General features: G+C 46.0%; 1 protein-coding gene across 1 annotated transcript in view; it reads right to left on the bottom strand.

Annotated features, from left to right (window-relative positions):
- PLXNC1 (plexin C1) overlaps positions 1-16,631 on the bottom strand; it is a 102,219-nt gene that overhangs the window by 36,472 nt on the left and 49,116 nt on the right. The window contains 7 exon segments of the mRNA XM_065417273.1: positions 771-874; positions 1,283-1,384; positions 7,818-7,920; positions 8,966-9,160; positions 9,259-9,465; positions 10,015-10,102; positions 11,271-11,450. Coding sequence (XP_065273345.1) covers positions 771-874; positions 1,283-1,384; positions 7,818-7,920; positions 8,966-9,160; positions 9,259-9,465; positions 10,015-10,102; positions 11,271-11,450 — 979 coding nt within the window.

Raw genomic sequence — 16,631 nt, 5'->3', positions numbered from 1 at the left:
GCTATTAAATGTCATGATGTCGCAAGTAACACTGGCCCCAGTTCAGAAAACATATAAACACTTGCTTAAGCCCAGTCCCTATTTAGGACAACATTAAAGCACAGGCTTAAAGTTGAGCATGTGCTTAGTGCTGGCCTCTATTGGGACCACTGTCACTCCTCTAAACATTTCTGGCAAGGTAATCTGCAGCTTGACACAGAACATCAACATCACTTTCGATTTCTCATTTCCTACTTTTAATTTAATTTACTGAAATTAATTCATGTGCAGGCTTGTGAGAGAGAACTTGTAAGGCCTCCTCCTCACCTTGCTGAGCCAACGAGGAAGTCCCTTGATGTAAACATGTTAGCCGAACTGTTTAAGTTAACTTAATTAAGTTTTGTACAGACAGGTGAGCATGTGAGAGATAAAAAGCAACAGATAAAATGCAGGTTTAGGAATGGTAGTCTCATGAAGGGAGGCAGATCTAGTGAGGCAAGGCTATGAGAGACCCTTACATGGCACACACAATCATTAAACACATATGAATTAAGGGGACACTAGGGTTAATTTAATTAAAAAAATTAGACTTGGAGCATATGAAGTTTTACAGAACCTACGATTAACAGATCTAAACACTCCCCTGCAATGTTTGCCCAGCACTATTCTACTGGATTTGTAGTAGTATACAAGGTCTCCTGTGAAAATCACATGGTGATATTTACATGAGCTATTTGGTTCTTACTTGATAACCGTGGAAGGATTACACCTAAAGACTAGCAACCATTTACCTCTGGGAAGAAAGTTCTAAGAGCAAAATGTTTGTAGTCGAGGAAGGGAACAGTTCCAAAACTATCCACCACATCTAATTGATCCATCTGTAGTTCTGCAAATCCTGAAATAACAACCCCCTGGAATGTTAGCTTTGATAACGCAAAATTATCTTCACAATTACAGCTTTCAATATGACCCTGAAAAGATGTTCTTAAAAACAGTTCTAAGACTTGATGCATTATTTTTCAAGCTGAATCTCTGTGGGATGGAAAACATTGATTGGATGCAGTTTTTTTATCTCCAATTTTGATCAAGTAAATTGTTACATGCAATGCTATTAGCTTCTAGAATTAGCTACTACTGCACACCAACATTAACAAGAAACTCTGATATTCACATTCCAAACTATTCTATTTCTGTTTAATGAAGTCTATGAAACAAAATATTTAAAAAATGTGAGTCTCTTCATGGCACTTTTAATTTCAGAAATGATATACTTATTAAACAAAAGAAAGCTGTGCAGACCTACCATCACGTATTTTTTTCCGAATTTCCCATTCTAACAGTTCAATTTGTTGACTCAGTTTACGGGTTAATTGTTTGGATTTGTATCTAGTTACTATGATTGCCACTAAAAAAAATTGAAAGAAAATTGTATCAGATACTTAATATAGAAATAAGACGAACAAATCTGCTTTATATACCAATACTAACAATAAAATGAAAATGAGTGTAAGAAAAAAAGGATCTCCAGTAACATTCTTCTGAATTAATTATTATTAATTTCCATTTTAGTAGCACAGAGGAGTCCTAGTCATGGACCAGGCCTCAGGAGTAAAGCCCAGTAGCTGCAACTGCTCTGTACTCCTGACACCTTAACAAACCAGTGAGGCTTCCTGTCAGACCACTCTGCCTGACTGGCTGAGGAAGCCAGCAGGCCAGTTCTTAAACTCTGGAGCAGCAGTAGCTACCTGGCTGCTCAACACACAGGCCCACTGATTCTCTGCCTCATCTTTTGCCACACCCTGCTTCTGCTCTGCTCCTCCACAGATCCAGCCCAGACCTTGCCCTATACCCAGCCTTGTTTCTGTCCTGTCCCAGCCTTGCGCCTGCCTCAGAACCAGCCCTGCTCCTGCCTTCCCTGACATCTGATAAATTGGATCCGACCCTTGGCACTGACTCCTGACTCCAACTCTGTCTCAACCCTAGTCTCTGGCATTCAGACTCTGACTTGGGTTCTGACTTTCGGCCCTGGTTCCTGATTCTAATCCTTTCTCAACCCTTGGCTCTGGCTTTCAGACTCCGACCACCAGGCCTGATTCCCGTTCCAAATACTAGGCCTGACTCCTGCTCAGACAACTAGGCTCGACTGCTTAAAACACAGTCCGCTGACAATAGTATCCCATTGTGCAAGGCACTCTTTAATAACACACTCCTTTTATTTGGATCTCAGAATTATCAGGCTGACTTTCTTTTAACAGATAACACACTCAAATCTGCATGCTAAGCAGCAGCATCTGACAGACAGTGGAATAAAACTCTTCAAACTTGACTGATTTTACAAGAAAGAGAAATATTTCCAAATTGCTTAGTTAACACTTGTGAGGCCTGGTCTACACTAGGAGTTTATGTCGAATTTAGCGCCGTTACATCGAATTAACTCTGCACCCGTCCACACCACGAAGCTATTTAGTTCGACATAGAGGTCTCTTAAATTCGACTTCTGTACTCCTCCCCAACGAGGGGAGTAGCGCTAAATTCGACATGGCCATGTCGAATTAGGCTAGGTGTGGATGGAAATCGACGGTAATAGCTCCGGGAGCTATCCCACAGTGCACCACTCTGTTGACGCTCTGGACAGCAGTCCGAGCTCGGATGCTCTGACCAGCCACACAGGAAAAGCCCTGGGAAAATTTGAATTCTTTTTCCTGTCTGGGCAGTTTGAATCTCATTTCCTGTTTGGACATCGTGGCGAGCTGAGCAGCACTGGCAACGATGCAGAGCTCTCCAGCAGAGATGGCCATGCAATCTCAGAATAGAAAGAGGGCCCCAGCATGGACTGATCGGGAAGTCTTGGATCTGATCGCTGTGTGGGGCGATGAGTCCGTGCTTTCCGAGCTGCGATCGAAAAGGCGGAATGCAAAGATCTACGAGAAGATCTCTAAAGCCATGGCAGAGAGAGGATACAGCCGGGATGCAACGCAGTGCCGCGTGAAAATCAAGGAGCTGAGACAAGGCTACCAGAAGACCAAAGAGGCAAACGGACGCTCCGGATCCCAGCCCCAGACATCCCGTTTCTACGAGGCACTGCATTCCATCCTAGGTGCGGCCACCACCACTACCCCACCACTGACCGTGGACTCTGACAATGGGATATTGTCGACGGCCGCTTCCTCGGACATGTTAGCGGACGGGGAAGATGAGGAAGGAGATGAGGAGGACGAGGCAGTCGACAGCGCTTACAACACTGATTTCCCCGACAGCCAGGATCTCTTCATCACCCTTACAGAGATCCCCTACCAACCGTCCCCAGGCGTTAACCCGGACACAGAATCAGGGGAAGGATCACTCAGTAAGTGTTTAAAACATCTAAACATTTATTTTTAACAGAACAGGAATATTAACAATATTAACAATGGGTTTTGCATGATTACTTTGCCCTAGGCGCTTAACGGTTCAGTCCCTGGCAGTGCAACTACTGAAAAAAATCTAACAATGTCCGGTTTAGCATGATTGTTCTGCCCAAGCCGCTCTACTGTTTAGTCCCTGCCAGTGCAGCTACAGTAAAATCCAGTCTATATGTCCGGGGATAGAGCTGAAATCCTCCATGGACATCTCCACGAAGCTCTCCTGGAGGTAATTGGAAAGCCTTTGCATCAGGTTCCTGGGGAGAGCGGCCTTATTGGGTCCTCCGTAGTAGCAAACATTTCCGCGCCAGGAGACAAGCAAGTACTCCGGGATCATTGCCCTGCAGAGCATGGCGGCATACGACCCTGGTCTTTGCAGGCTTTCCCGAAGCATTCTTTCTTTTTCCGTCTCTGAAATCCTCATCAGAGTGATGTTGCTCATGGTGACCTGCTTTGAATTAGGTAGGGGAATGTTAGTATTGGGACTGCTTGCCTGTTCCTTTACAGAACTGTAACCAGCGGTTTACAGCCACGCGGTGGAGGCGGGAGAGGAGCAGCATACAGGGATCTTTCCCTGGGACAGCCGCGAGGGGGTGGGACAGGGGCAGAGTTCATGCTTGCCGGATTGCTGGCAGCAGGGACTGGCATTGCTTTCAATGTGAAAGGAGGCCAGTGCTACTATTAAAGTTTTAAGCAGCCACAAGTCTACGGCTTACCATGTCGGCCTGCTACCCAAATTCCGGTGTCCTGCCCCGCTTCTCTGATCTGCACTGCAAGACCCCAGGCACTGAATGCGAAGGCCGAAAATTCGACCTTGTCCTGAGTGCGCATGTGATAGGTGCTGTGCATGGTCTTGTTGTTTGTTCACAACTAAATTTAGCTTTCTGAGGAATTCACTCCCTTTTTCCCATTCCCACAGCTGTGACTGTCTCCCGACCTAGCCTGGCATCACACTCCCAGAGGCTAGCGCAGATTAGGCGTAGGAAGAAGAGGACACGGGAGGACATGTTCACGGAACTTATGGGCTGCTCCCGAGCCCTGGCAGCCCAGCAGACCCAGTGGAGGGATAACTTGTCCCAAATGCACCGATCACACATGGAACGGGAGGAGAGGTGGCGGCAGGAAGACCAGCAGGCGACTCAAACGCTGCTTGGACTAATGAGGGAGCAAACGGACACGCTCCGGCGCCTTGTGGATGTTCTGCAGGACCGGAGGCAGGAGGACAGAGCCCCGCTGCAGTCTATCTGTAACGGCCCTCCCCCGCCACCAAGTCCCATACCCCCCCTCACCCAAAGTCCAAAGAAGGAGGGGTGGCAGAGTCCGTGAAAACTCTCACTCCACCCCTGCAGACTGCTCTAGTACTAGAAGGCTCTCATTCCCCAAAATTTGACAAGTCCTTTCCTTCCCGCCTCACCCAAGCCCCCGTCCAAGTTTCACCCCCCAGTTTCATGTGTAGTTGCTAATAAAAAATACGTTTCTGTTAATTACTGTTTCCATCATGTTCTTTTAGAGGAGAGTCTGTCTGAGGGGGGGGAAGGGGGTTGGTAATTGGACAGGACAGTCACCTTTACCAGGGTACAGAGGCGGGGGCAGGTTCAGCAGCAGGGCACACACACAGTGCAGTCACTAGTTACCCTGGTCAGTCTGGGAGGTGGTTTTCATGTTCTGGGGAGGGGGGGGGTTGCTCTGTGACTTTGTGGCGGGGGAGGGCAGTTAGAGATCTTATGCAGCGGTCCTTATCCTGGATCACAGAGCCACGCAGCAGGGGATCTGTAACCGTCCTCCCCCTGCCACAAAGTCACATAGCCCACACACACACAGAGTCCCGAACAGGAGGGGTGGCAGGCTCCGTTGAAACAACCAGTCCACCACTGCGGAGCCTGTCATTCCTGGAGTTTAGAAGCGTCATTTGCATCACTACACTACACCCGCTTCCCACCACAGTCTGCGTCCCAGGTTCAACACTTTCCCGCGAAAACAATAATAAAGAAAACGGTGTTCATTAACAAAATTCAAGTGATTTTATTTTTAAACGTGTGTTGGAAGGGGGGGGAACGGGGTATGTAACTGGAGAGGATACTGAACATTTAGTGGGTAAAGAAACGGGGGCAGGTTCAGCTTCTCTGTACACAAACTTAATAGTCACAGGTTACCCTGCTCACTCAGGAACCTAGCTTTCAAAGCCTCCCGGATGCACAGCGCGTCCTGCTGGGCTCTTCTAATCGCCCGGCTGTCTGGCTGGGCGTAATCAGCAGCCAGGCTATTTGCCTCAACCTCCCACCCCGCCATAAAGGTCTCCCCCTTGCTCTCACAGAGATTGTGGAGCACACAGCAAGCTGCAATAACAATGGGGATATTGGTTTCGCTGAGATCACAGCGAGTCAGTAAGCTTCTCCATCTCCCCTTGAGACGGCCAAAAGCACACTCCACCACCATTCTGCACTTGCTCAGCCGGTAGTTGAAGAGTTCTTTTTCAGTGTCCAGGGCGCCAGTATAGGGCTTCATGAGCCAGGGCATTAGCGGGTAGGCTGGGTCCCCGAGAATGACTATAGGCATCTCCACATCCCCAAGAGTTACTTTGTGGTCCGGGAAGTAAATACCTTCCTGCAGCCGTCTAAACAGACCTGAGTTCCTGAAAACACGAGCGTCATGAACCTTGCCCGGCCCTCCGACGTTGATGTTTGTAAAACGTCCCCTATGGTCCACCAGTGCTTGCAGCACCATTGAAAAGTAGCCCTTTCAGTTGATGTACTGGCTGGCCTGGTGGTCCGGTCCCAGGATAGGGATGTGAGTTCCATCTATAGCCCCACCGCAGTTTGGGAATCCCATCGCAGTGAAGCCATCTATGATGACCTGCGCGTTTCCCAGGGTCACTACCTTTGAGAGCAGTACCTCAACGATTGCGTTGGCTACTTGCATGACAACAACCCCCACGGTAGATTTGCCCACGCCAAAGTGGTTCGCGACTGACCGGTAGCTGTCTGGCGTTGCAAGCTTCCAGAGGGCTATGGCTACTCGCTTCTGGACAGTCAGGGCTGCTCGCATCCGGGTGTCATTGCGCTTCAGGGCAGGGGACAGCAACTCACAAAGTTCCATGAAAGTCCCCTTCCGCATGCGAAAGTTTCGCAGCCACTGTGATTCATCCCAGACCTGCAGCACTATACAGTCCCACCAGTCCGTGCTTGTTTCCCGGGCCCAGAATCGCCGTTCCACAACATCAACATGACCCATTGCCACCGTGATGTCCTCGGCGCGGGGTCCCGTGCTTTCTGACAGGTCTGTGCCACTCTCAGACTTCAGGCCCTCACCGCGCTGCCGTAGCCTCCTCGCCTGATTTCTCTGCATCTGCCTCTGGGAAAGGTGGATGATAAGCTGCGAGGTGTTGACAATGGCCATAACTGCAGCGATGGTCGCAGCAGGCTCCATGCTCGCAGTGCTGTGGCGTCCGCGCAGTCACTGACCAGAAAAGTGCGTGAACTGATTTCCCGCTGGCGCTTTCAGGGAGGGAGGGTGGTAGTGACGGACGGATGACGACAGTTACCCAAAAGCACCCTCGACACATTTTTTTACCCAGAAGGCATTGGCGGCTCGACCCAGAATTCCAATGGGCAGCGGGGACTGCGGGAACTGTGGGATAGCTGCCCACAGTGCACCGCTTCCAATGTCGACGCTTTCCCCGTTAGTGTGGACTCACAAAGTCGAATTACTGTCCTTAGTGTGGACACACACGTTCGATTTTGTAATATCGATTCCACATATTCGATTTAAGTAAAATCGAACTACTCTCGTAGTGTAGACATACCCTGAGAGAGGAGAGGCATTGACAAGGGTAGCAGTAAAGGCTGAGACATGCCTCTCGCTACAAAACATGATGGAGTAAAAATATGGCAGAATTAGAATAATGAAAAGAATGGGTGAGAAATAAACACCTGACCAAACTAACTACAATTAATTAAACTCATGAATCATCTAAAATGGGATGATCACAACCATTGTTTGATGGTAAGCAACTGTGCTGGAGACACTCGCCCTTGGGGAGCTTTGTTTTGACAACTGGGAAGGCGCTAACTTGTGATGTAGGAATGTAGGCCCAGATCACCAGAGGTATATAGCCACCCAACTCCCACTGATTTCAATGGGAATTAGGCACCTAAAGACATTTGAGGATCTGGGCTGTAGTTCCTAGATCTTGCATGGCCACATGGTGCATTTCCTGGAAGAACTGGCTACTGAAACAGCCTTGTTACATCTTGTAGTCTGTGATGATGAACTTTACCATCAGAGCAAAATAATCTACCTAGCTGTTCCCAACTGAACCTGGGAAAAATATCAGACTTTCTGTGATCATCCTGGACAATCCCAGACACTTTTAAGGTATACACAGTAATTATCTCTTTCAGCAAATCAAATTACAGGGTAATGCATAACAGTACTTACCAACAATTACACCCAGTAATAAGATAGGCAGCAAAGACAGAACATAAAAATACTTGTGCGATGATTGCTTTTGAACTTCCTGCGAAAAGTTTCCTAATGTGACCTAATGGAAAAATAGACAGCTGTATTAGTGGAATGTAGCTACTCTAGTCCATGTTTGCAGAAGATCATGTTCAATGGATAAAGCAACTGGTCTCTTTAGCTGAAGTGATGAACCCTGACTAGGTAAATCATTGGGAAGGAAGAAGCAGTTTGGAAAAACATATATGAACTGATCCAAACATAACATTTACCATATCTTAAGTTAAACCAAAAGAACAAAACTGTGCTGTGTGAAAAATGTAAAACTACTGACAATGAGCCAAATGCTGCCATCACTTATATTTCAGGCTAGCCACACTGAAATTAATGTGGTGTAAGCAAAGGCAGATTTTGGCCTCAAACCAGCCAAATATCTGCACTCACCAGAATCACTGCAAACAAAAATGTTGTCATTTTCAAGAGAGTAAAAACAAGTTTTCACAGACAAAAACTGCTCTTTTCACTACAGATGTCTACCCTGATCAGCAAAAAGACAAATGTAAGGCTCAAGTCAACAGCAAAGAAAAACAACATTTCTGGTAGAGGCCTTGCACCAAACCGAGGTCATTTCCTTGCCCTTACCTAGGCTCACACCTCTGTAGCCCAGCCCATGGATTCCCTCCCCACCCTCCATGGGGAATTACTTCAGCCAATGGAGCTTCACAGTTACAACCAACCACACCCTGAAGGTGGCACAGATGGCACAGCTGCAAAGCATGCATCCTGCCCTCTTCTCATTGGTTCTGCTCCAGGGAGGTTGAGAGGAGCAGCACTTAGTCCCTTGAAGTCCTCATAAGACACTGTGATAGCTCACAGGTCTTGAAGTTTTCATATAGCTTATCAGATACACATGGACAAATCTTGCAAGTTCACCTAAACCTGAGCATGAGTAGCATCACAGCAAGACAACTTGGCTGTGAAATATTTTAGGTAAGATATGTTATAATGCTATTTCACTCCTTAATTATAAAGGATATCTATGATCAGCTAATTAACATCTTAGGACCTATTTTATAAGCATAAAAAACAAACAATGTTAAATCACTAGGGAAAGAATTTTTACTCACCCAAACTTTCACAGTGGATAACTCAATCTTGCCTGGTTTTTCCATTTTGACTTTGCACAGTATAGTAGTACGATCTCCGGTTTTGGTAATATTATGAACAATGAAGATGATAGGTTCCAAACGTATATCATTCATCATGTGAGTGAGAGTGACACCAATCTCATTTTCAGAAATATCTAAGAAGTCATTTTTTTTCTGAAGAGAACAAATTTGAAATGGGAAACTATTATTAAATGTGGTAAAACTTAAAACTATCATATGTGAATTTTTGTTTGATTTTTTAAAAAACTTACATATAATTTTAATTCCAGATCTGGGTCCATCTCAGTATGCAGTTGATAGTCAATAAATATAGGGTCAGGACAATATTGTAATTCAATACAAGGTATAAGGACAGTTTCCACTTTTAGTGACACATTAATAAATTTACACTCTTTTGAAAGGCTAACATCTGGTGTTAGGAAACTACATGGAGAAGTACTTCCAGGACATCCAGAGACCTAGGAAAAAAACAGCAAAACTCTCAGTGCTGAAGTACTCCAAGGTACATACAGTAAGAAACTGAGGCACTCAATAGCACTTTTAAATCCTGCTGACATCACATGGGAAACTGATAAACCTTCTATTTAAGAGCAATACTTTGTGTACTATATTTGAAGTAAGTTCTGTATTGGTCATTTTTGTTCTTTTAAGCACCAATCATAGCACCAGCCATGCACTCTTCTAAGGCTGTATCTATGTTGGTGATGGAGAGGGTTGCTGGAATGCAAGGCCTTTCAGGAAGTGAAGAAACAGAAAAATCGGAGGGAGAATCCTTAGAACTTTAAAGCCTTGGAGAACTATGCATGGGAATTAACTATTTTAGACCTTGACTGCAAATATTTAAACACATACACAATTTTACTGATATGAGTAGTCCCATTTAATTCAATGGGACTACTCACATGAGTAAAGTTAAGCATGTGCTTAAGCTTTTGAAAGAGCTTAAGAACAAAAATGATTCCTTTAAAAACACATATTTTGTTATTGCAAAGGAGTTCAAGACTTACAGTAAATTTTAATCTCTGGTCATCTGAAATAATGACACTGTCTGTCACATTAAAATTTCTCCCAAAGAGGGTTATTTTGCGACCGCCACTATAAAAAAAAATTAAAAAATTGAGGGGTTAATGTTAGTTTTTCCCCACAAATAAATACATATCTTGTTTTTCCTGTTTACATTTCAAATGTTTTATTCAAGAAGGAACTACTAGCCACAGTGTATAACGGTTTGCCTTGGTAACAGTAGATAAAATAAAAACAAGTTGCAGAGCTAGGTAATTTGTATGACTGATTTTCCAGTTACGTTGAAAGTACTTTCAAAGATACGATATAGTTACATGCCTCTTTCATGGTGCAAATCCTGTTTGCTCACGAGAGATCCAAGGCAAGTCCCAAATGATCTAATAATCTATAGGGATATATTACTTCTCAGTTAGTCATACATTTTCTTCCATTCAAGTAGCAACAATGCATTTGCTTGTATTAACCAAAATTGTGCTCACTAAGGGCTAGCACCAGAGCATAAGCCAAAGAACTACCTTGAGCCAGAAGCATCACATTGTTTTGCTGCTCCTGGAGCAACCTAGGACTATGCACAATTCCCGTTGTCTTTTAGTAGCAGTTGAGGGTGTAGAGCACCTCACAGGAAGCATCTGGCACTTTGTCCCAAAGACAAGTCAGTGGGGGCATTTCATACATATTACTCAAGGAAGGGGAATTTTCATTTTATGTTCAGTTCACTTCTTTTTTTTAAAAAGATACTTTTAATGTACAGGAGAAACTCTGCAGCTAGTCCTGAAGGGGAAATTCACAATGTATGGCCAAAATAAATTATGGGGGGAAATCAAAATATGTTTGTGGTACCCTGGCACTTCTGTTTTAGAACTCAGTTTAGTACCAAGGTTTATTTTTCATTTACTATTAAGGGGGGGTTAAAAATAGTTTTGTACTTTTCCACAAATGTTTTTTTTTTTTTTTTTTTTAGTTACAGTGATCATCTTTGCACATGAAATATTGCTTCAGTTCAATTCATGGGGCTAAATTCTTCCATGCCATACACCCAAATGGGTTATAGTGGTGATTAACTGGATTATTGGATCAGAACCTTATCTTGTGTAAATGAGTACAGCTTCACTGAAATCCAACACAGGTATCCCAATTTATACCAGCCGAGGACCTGGCAGCCAGTTAAGTTTACTAATATTAACATAGTATGATAAAGCTTTATTAAATCTATAAAAAATAAAACAAAAACAAGAATTACCTGGCCCAAGTGGTGGTTGGCTCCATTTTAGTACATGATGGCTCAGAGACATAATATACTGTGATTGGTGGTGAACATTTACGCCCATTGGCCTTTATGCATACACTCTTGGCCTCTTTGCGTCTAGGTGGGAGAGAGACTCTCACGTGTGTGTCATTTAACACCTTGCTGACTTGTATGCTGGAGGAGAAAGAAAAACAGTGCAGATGTTTTTGCAGCATTTTAACTAGGTCAGAGACACTCAAGCTGTAACTCTAGAGCAGTGGTCTCCAAACTTTTTTGATCGTGCTCCCCTATCAGTAAAAATTTTTTGAGTACGCACCCCCTGCCGCGCCGCAGGGCCAGCTCTACCATTTTTGCCGCTCCAAGCAAAAAAAAAAAAAAAAAAAGCGCTCGGACTCCTGCCCAAACTGCCGAAGCAAAAAAAAAAAAAAGCCCCGCTCGGACTTCCGCCCGAACTGCCAAAAGCGGGTCCCCTGGGTCTGATCATGCAATGCAGTCCAAGTAGCACTAAACAAACTGACAGAAGCCCCCATCATCTCTCCATGTTACTGCAGGCAGGCCATAAACTGAAGAGACGGAGAGAGGAGAAAAGACTCCCAGAAAGAAGAAGTTACTCACCTTGTGCAGTAACGATGGTTCTTTGAGATGTGTGTCCCTATGGGTGCTCCACTGTAGGTGTGTCTGCGTCCTTGCGCTGCTGGTTGGAGAACTTTGTTAGCTGTCCGCCCTGCCCGCACATGCACTGCTCCTCACCTGCCACGAGGCTAGCCAGTATGTGCGGGCGACCCTCCTCAGGTCCTTCTCTACCACAGAGTCAATGACAAAAACTCTGAAGTAGAGGGGAGGAGGGCGGGTCATGGAGCACCCACAGGGACACACATCTCGAAGAACCATCATTACTGCACCAGGTGAGTAACCTCTTCCTCTTCTTCTTCAAGTAGTGTTCCTATGGGTGCTCCACTGTTGGTGACTCCTGAGCAGTGCCCACCACTGGAGGCAGGGACTTTGGAGTCAAGTCTGATATGGATGATAGCACGGTAGCACCAAATTTGGCATCTGCAGCTGAATCACCCAGGATGGCATAGTGTTCTGCAAAGGTATGTGTAGATGCCCAGGTCGCTGCTCTGCAGATTTCTGATATAGGGATACCCTTGGAGAAGGCAGCCAATGAGGAGATCGACCTTGTAGAATGCATGCATATTACAGAGTGAGGTGTTACATTGCGCAATTGGTAACAGAATATAATACAGCCCGAGACCCACTTGGAGAGTCTCTGAGCTGAAATCGCTGTACCTTTTGATCTATCTGCAACGGGGAGGAAGAGTCTCGGAGATTTTCTGAAGGCTCTTGTCGTGTCCAAATAGAAGGCCAAAGCTCTCCTCACATCAAGCATGTGAAGAATGGCTTCCCTATTATCGTGATGAGGTTTGGGATAAAAGGTTGGAAGCTGATTTACGTGGAATGCAGAAGTCACTTTGGGAGTGAACGTTGGATGTGGTCTAAAGCATGACCTTGGGGATGCGCCATTGGAGCTGCTATTTCCCCTATCCTTCTTGAAGAGGTGATGGCTATGAGGAACGCTGTCTTCATGGAAAGGTGAGTTAATGAGCAAGTGGCCATAGGCTCAAATGGCGGTCTACCTAGTACTTTTAGTACTAGGTTGAGATCCCATTGAGGAATGGGAAGTGTAGGTTGTGAGAAGAAGTTCATTATGCCCTTAAGAAACCTCTTTGTAGTTGGATGGGAGAAGACTGAGTAATCTTCTACCTGTTGGTGGAAGGTTGCAACTGCTGCTAAATGGACCTTTAGTGAACTAACGGAGAGTCACAATTTCTTGAAAGCCAACAGGTAGTCCAGGATTACCAGTAGGGTGGCTGTATAATGGGTGACGCCTTTAGGTTGGTACCCTATCTGGAATCGTTTCCATTTTTGCAGATAGGTACGACGAGTAGTTCCTTTCCTACTGTGTAACAGCACCTCCTGTACCTCCTCAAAGCATGATGTCTCCATGTGCTGGCACCACAAAGGAGCCATGCTTTGAGCCAGAAAACCCACAGATTGGGATGAAGAGTGCATCTCTCGTTCTGCAACAGGAGATAAGGAGTGATTGGAAGAGTCATCATCGATGGATATAATGCCAGCTGTGACAAGTAAGGATACCATGTCTGTCTGGGCCATGTAGAAGCCATGTGGGAGTAATCAGTATGATGTTTCCTTTTTCTCCAGGAGCTGTAGGCAATGTCTGGCTAAAATCTGGGGGATGGATTGTACTGTCTCTATCAACGAGGCGAGACTATGGAATCTGTGATATGAGAGGAGCGCCTTCACCTGAACAGAGTTGAGGTTGGCTCCTATGAAGTCAAGCCTCTATACATGTGTTAAGGTCTATAGGCCCAGATTCAGAAACAGATCCAGTGTGGTCTGGGTGATTCATTGGGATTCTGTGAAGGACCATGCCCTGAGAAAGCAGTCATCCAGGTAAGGATAAATCAGGATGCCCTGAGAGTGTCAGTGGACCGCCACTACCAAAAGGACCTTGGAGAATACCCTAGGAGTCGATGAGAGGCTAAACGGGAGTACTCTGTACTGGTAGTGGTCCTGGCCCAGCATGAATCTGAGGTAATGTCTGAGACTCAGTATGACAGAAATGTGGAAGTAGGCATCTTGAAAGTCAAGGGCTGAGAACCCATCTCCTTTATCTAATGCTGGAATAATCATTAATAGGATAACCATCTTGAATTTGTGCGCTTTGATGTATTTGTTGAGCGCTCTGAGGTTCAGTATGGGTCTCCAACCTCTCTTTTTCTTTGGTCTCAGGAAGTAGCAAGCGTAGAAGCCTTTGCTTCTGAGATGTACGGGCACAGGTTCTATGGCGCCTATGCTGAGGAGATGGTTTACCTCTAGATGTAGTAGACTCTCAAGAGAAGGGTCCCTGAAGAGGGACAGGGAAGGGTGTTTGGAAAGGGGGTGGGAGGAGAAATGAATTGCATATCTGTTCTGGACGATCTCCAGCACCCACTTGTCAGAGGTTATCTGTTCCCATGTGCTGTGGAATGGGGAGAGATGGTCTCCGAAGGGATGGGCGAGGTTTTCCAGTTTGAGATGGTGAGGAGAGTATTCTATGGGCACCTCGACCAACCTGTCAAAATTGCCACTTCAAAGTGGAGGGCTGAGATAAAGTCAGTTGGGGTCCTGATTACTTTCACCTGGGGAACCTCAGCTTCTTCCTCTGTGGCTCATAAGATCTTTGTGATGAGTACTGAGATGCATATTGTGCTGATCGGGGCTTGAACGGTGGCAGAGGACTGTACTTTCTTTTATAAATGGGAGTATAGATCCCAAAGGATCGAAGAGTCGTCTAAGAATCCTTCAGCATGTGGAGAGACATGTCAGTCTTCTCTGCGAATAACTTTGTTTCCTCAAAAGGAAGATCCTCCACCGTGGTTTGGACTTCTCTAAGGAAGCTGGACAAATGGAGCCACAAAGCCCGTCTCATCACCACAGCCATGGAAATTGATCATGCTGCTATGTCAGCCGCATCTCACAGACTGGAGGGACATCTTAGCCACCCGTTGGCCCTTGTTAATTATGGTTTTGAATTGGCCCTTATGAGAGTCAGGGAGTGGGTCAATAAAGGAACAGAGTTTTGGGTAGTTCTGGTAGTCATATTGTGCTAACAAGGCTTGGTAGTTTGCTACATGGAACTGGAGGGTGGCAGATGAGTACACTTTCCTGCCAAACAGATCTAAACGTTTCTGGTCCCAATCATAAGGAGTGGACTTAAACTGGTGCTGTCATACCTTAGCGTTAATGGCATCCACAATGATGGAATTGGGAGACGAGTGGGGAAAAAAGAAATTCTGTGTCCTTTGCCAGCACGTAATACTTTTTATCCACCCTCTCGCCCATTGGCGGGACAGATGTTGGGGTCTGCCATATGACTCTGGCAGGGTCTAGTATGGCCTCATTAATCAGGAGGGCCACTCTGGAGGAGATGGAAGAATGTAAGATGTCCACCAGTTTGTGATGGGACTTTGTCACTTCTTCTTGTAATGGTATTTGTAGGGCTTCTGCCACCCTCTGTGACAAGTCCTGGAATAACTTGAAATCATCCGTCATCAATGGTGGTGGGGGTGGGGTGAGTGGATCACCATCTCATCTGGTGAGGACGATGAGAGATGGGCTTGGGAGTAACTTCTTCCACCTCTGCCTCAATTTCTTCCCCTTGTCCTGGGGGTTCAGAAGCCCTCGAAGCCACAGCTGAAGAAGGGTGTCTCCTTGCTTGTTGGTATGCCATGCTGGAGGCATGGAAGGTTTGCTGCCTCTGAGCCTGCCAAGAGTCCCAGTATGGCCATTATGGTGGGTAGGGGCCCGGCGGCTGGTAGCATGGATGGCCAAACCAGGGAGACAGTGGATCAGGTGGGCAATACGCCTGATGCCCATAGTGAAATTGGGCCCAGTATGGCAAGTGAGAAGAGCATGGGGAACCCACATCTTCCTTTTCACTTTCCAACTCCAATGATAATGGTGGTGCTATTTGATGAAGTTGTGTAAAGCAAGGAGACCTCAGTGAACCTGGGGCTCTGAGTGAGTTAGGTACCTGGGCTCCAGTACTAAGTAAGTGTGAATCCAGTGCGTTGGACATCGAAAGATCCGTCACACACCGGAAATCAGGCAGTGCCGATAGTGTCAGTACTGGCAGTGGTTGTCAGTGCTGAGCGGCTTGCACCAATGGAGTCGGAGATATGGACCTGGCTGCAATGTCCGTTGGTGCCACGTGCACCGGAGTCAGTACCGGTGCAGATGTCCGTACTGACGGAGCCTTTCCCAGGGTGGATCTTCTGTGTCTTTCACACTTCTGCAGTACCAGTGCTTCTTTGCCCATGCCCATTGGGTCCTTGAGCAGTCCAACTTGTTCTGTTGGCTTGGTACCATGCGTTCCCTGGGTACCAGTTTTAGCCAGCTTCCGTGCCATTGGTACTGATTATATTGATGGAGCCAGGGATTGTTTTCGGCTCGATCTGGGCTCACTACGGGCACTCACAAACCTTAGTGGTCCTGTGGGTGGCTAATCTCTCTGGGCTCACTTCCCTATGACATAGAAAGTTGCCTTGAGAGTTCCCGACGGGATTCTGGGGGTTGAAGGGCCGACTCCATGAGCAGGAGTTTAAGCCTTATCTCTCTCTTTCCTGGACCTGCGCTTCAGTTGTTGGCACAAGTTACACTTTTGTGGAATGTGCTTTTCCCCCAGGCAGTGTCCGACAGTTACTGGGATAGATTCCTTGCAACTGAGGCACTTTTTGAAGCATGGAGAGATGGCATACCCTTGTCCTGAGGGTCCCCCTCAACAGGTTTGGC

Source organism: Emys orbicularis, chromosome 1 (genome assembly GCF_028017835.1).
Source record: "Emys orbicularis isolate rEmyOrb1 chromosome 1, rEmyOrb1.hap1, whole genome shotgun sequence".
Lineage (NCBI taxonomy): Eukaryota > Metazoa > Chordata > Testudines > Emydidae > Emys > Emys orbicularis.
Note: the sequence above shows the minus strand (reverse complement) of the source record. Positions and strands in the feature narration are given on the sequence as shown.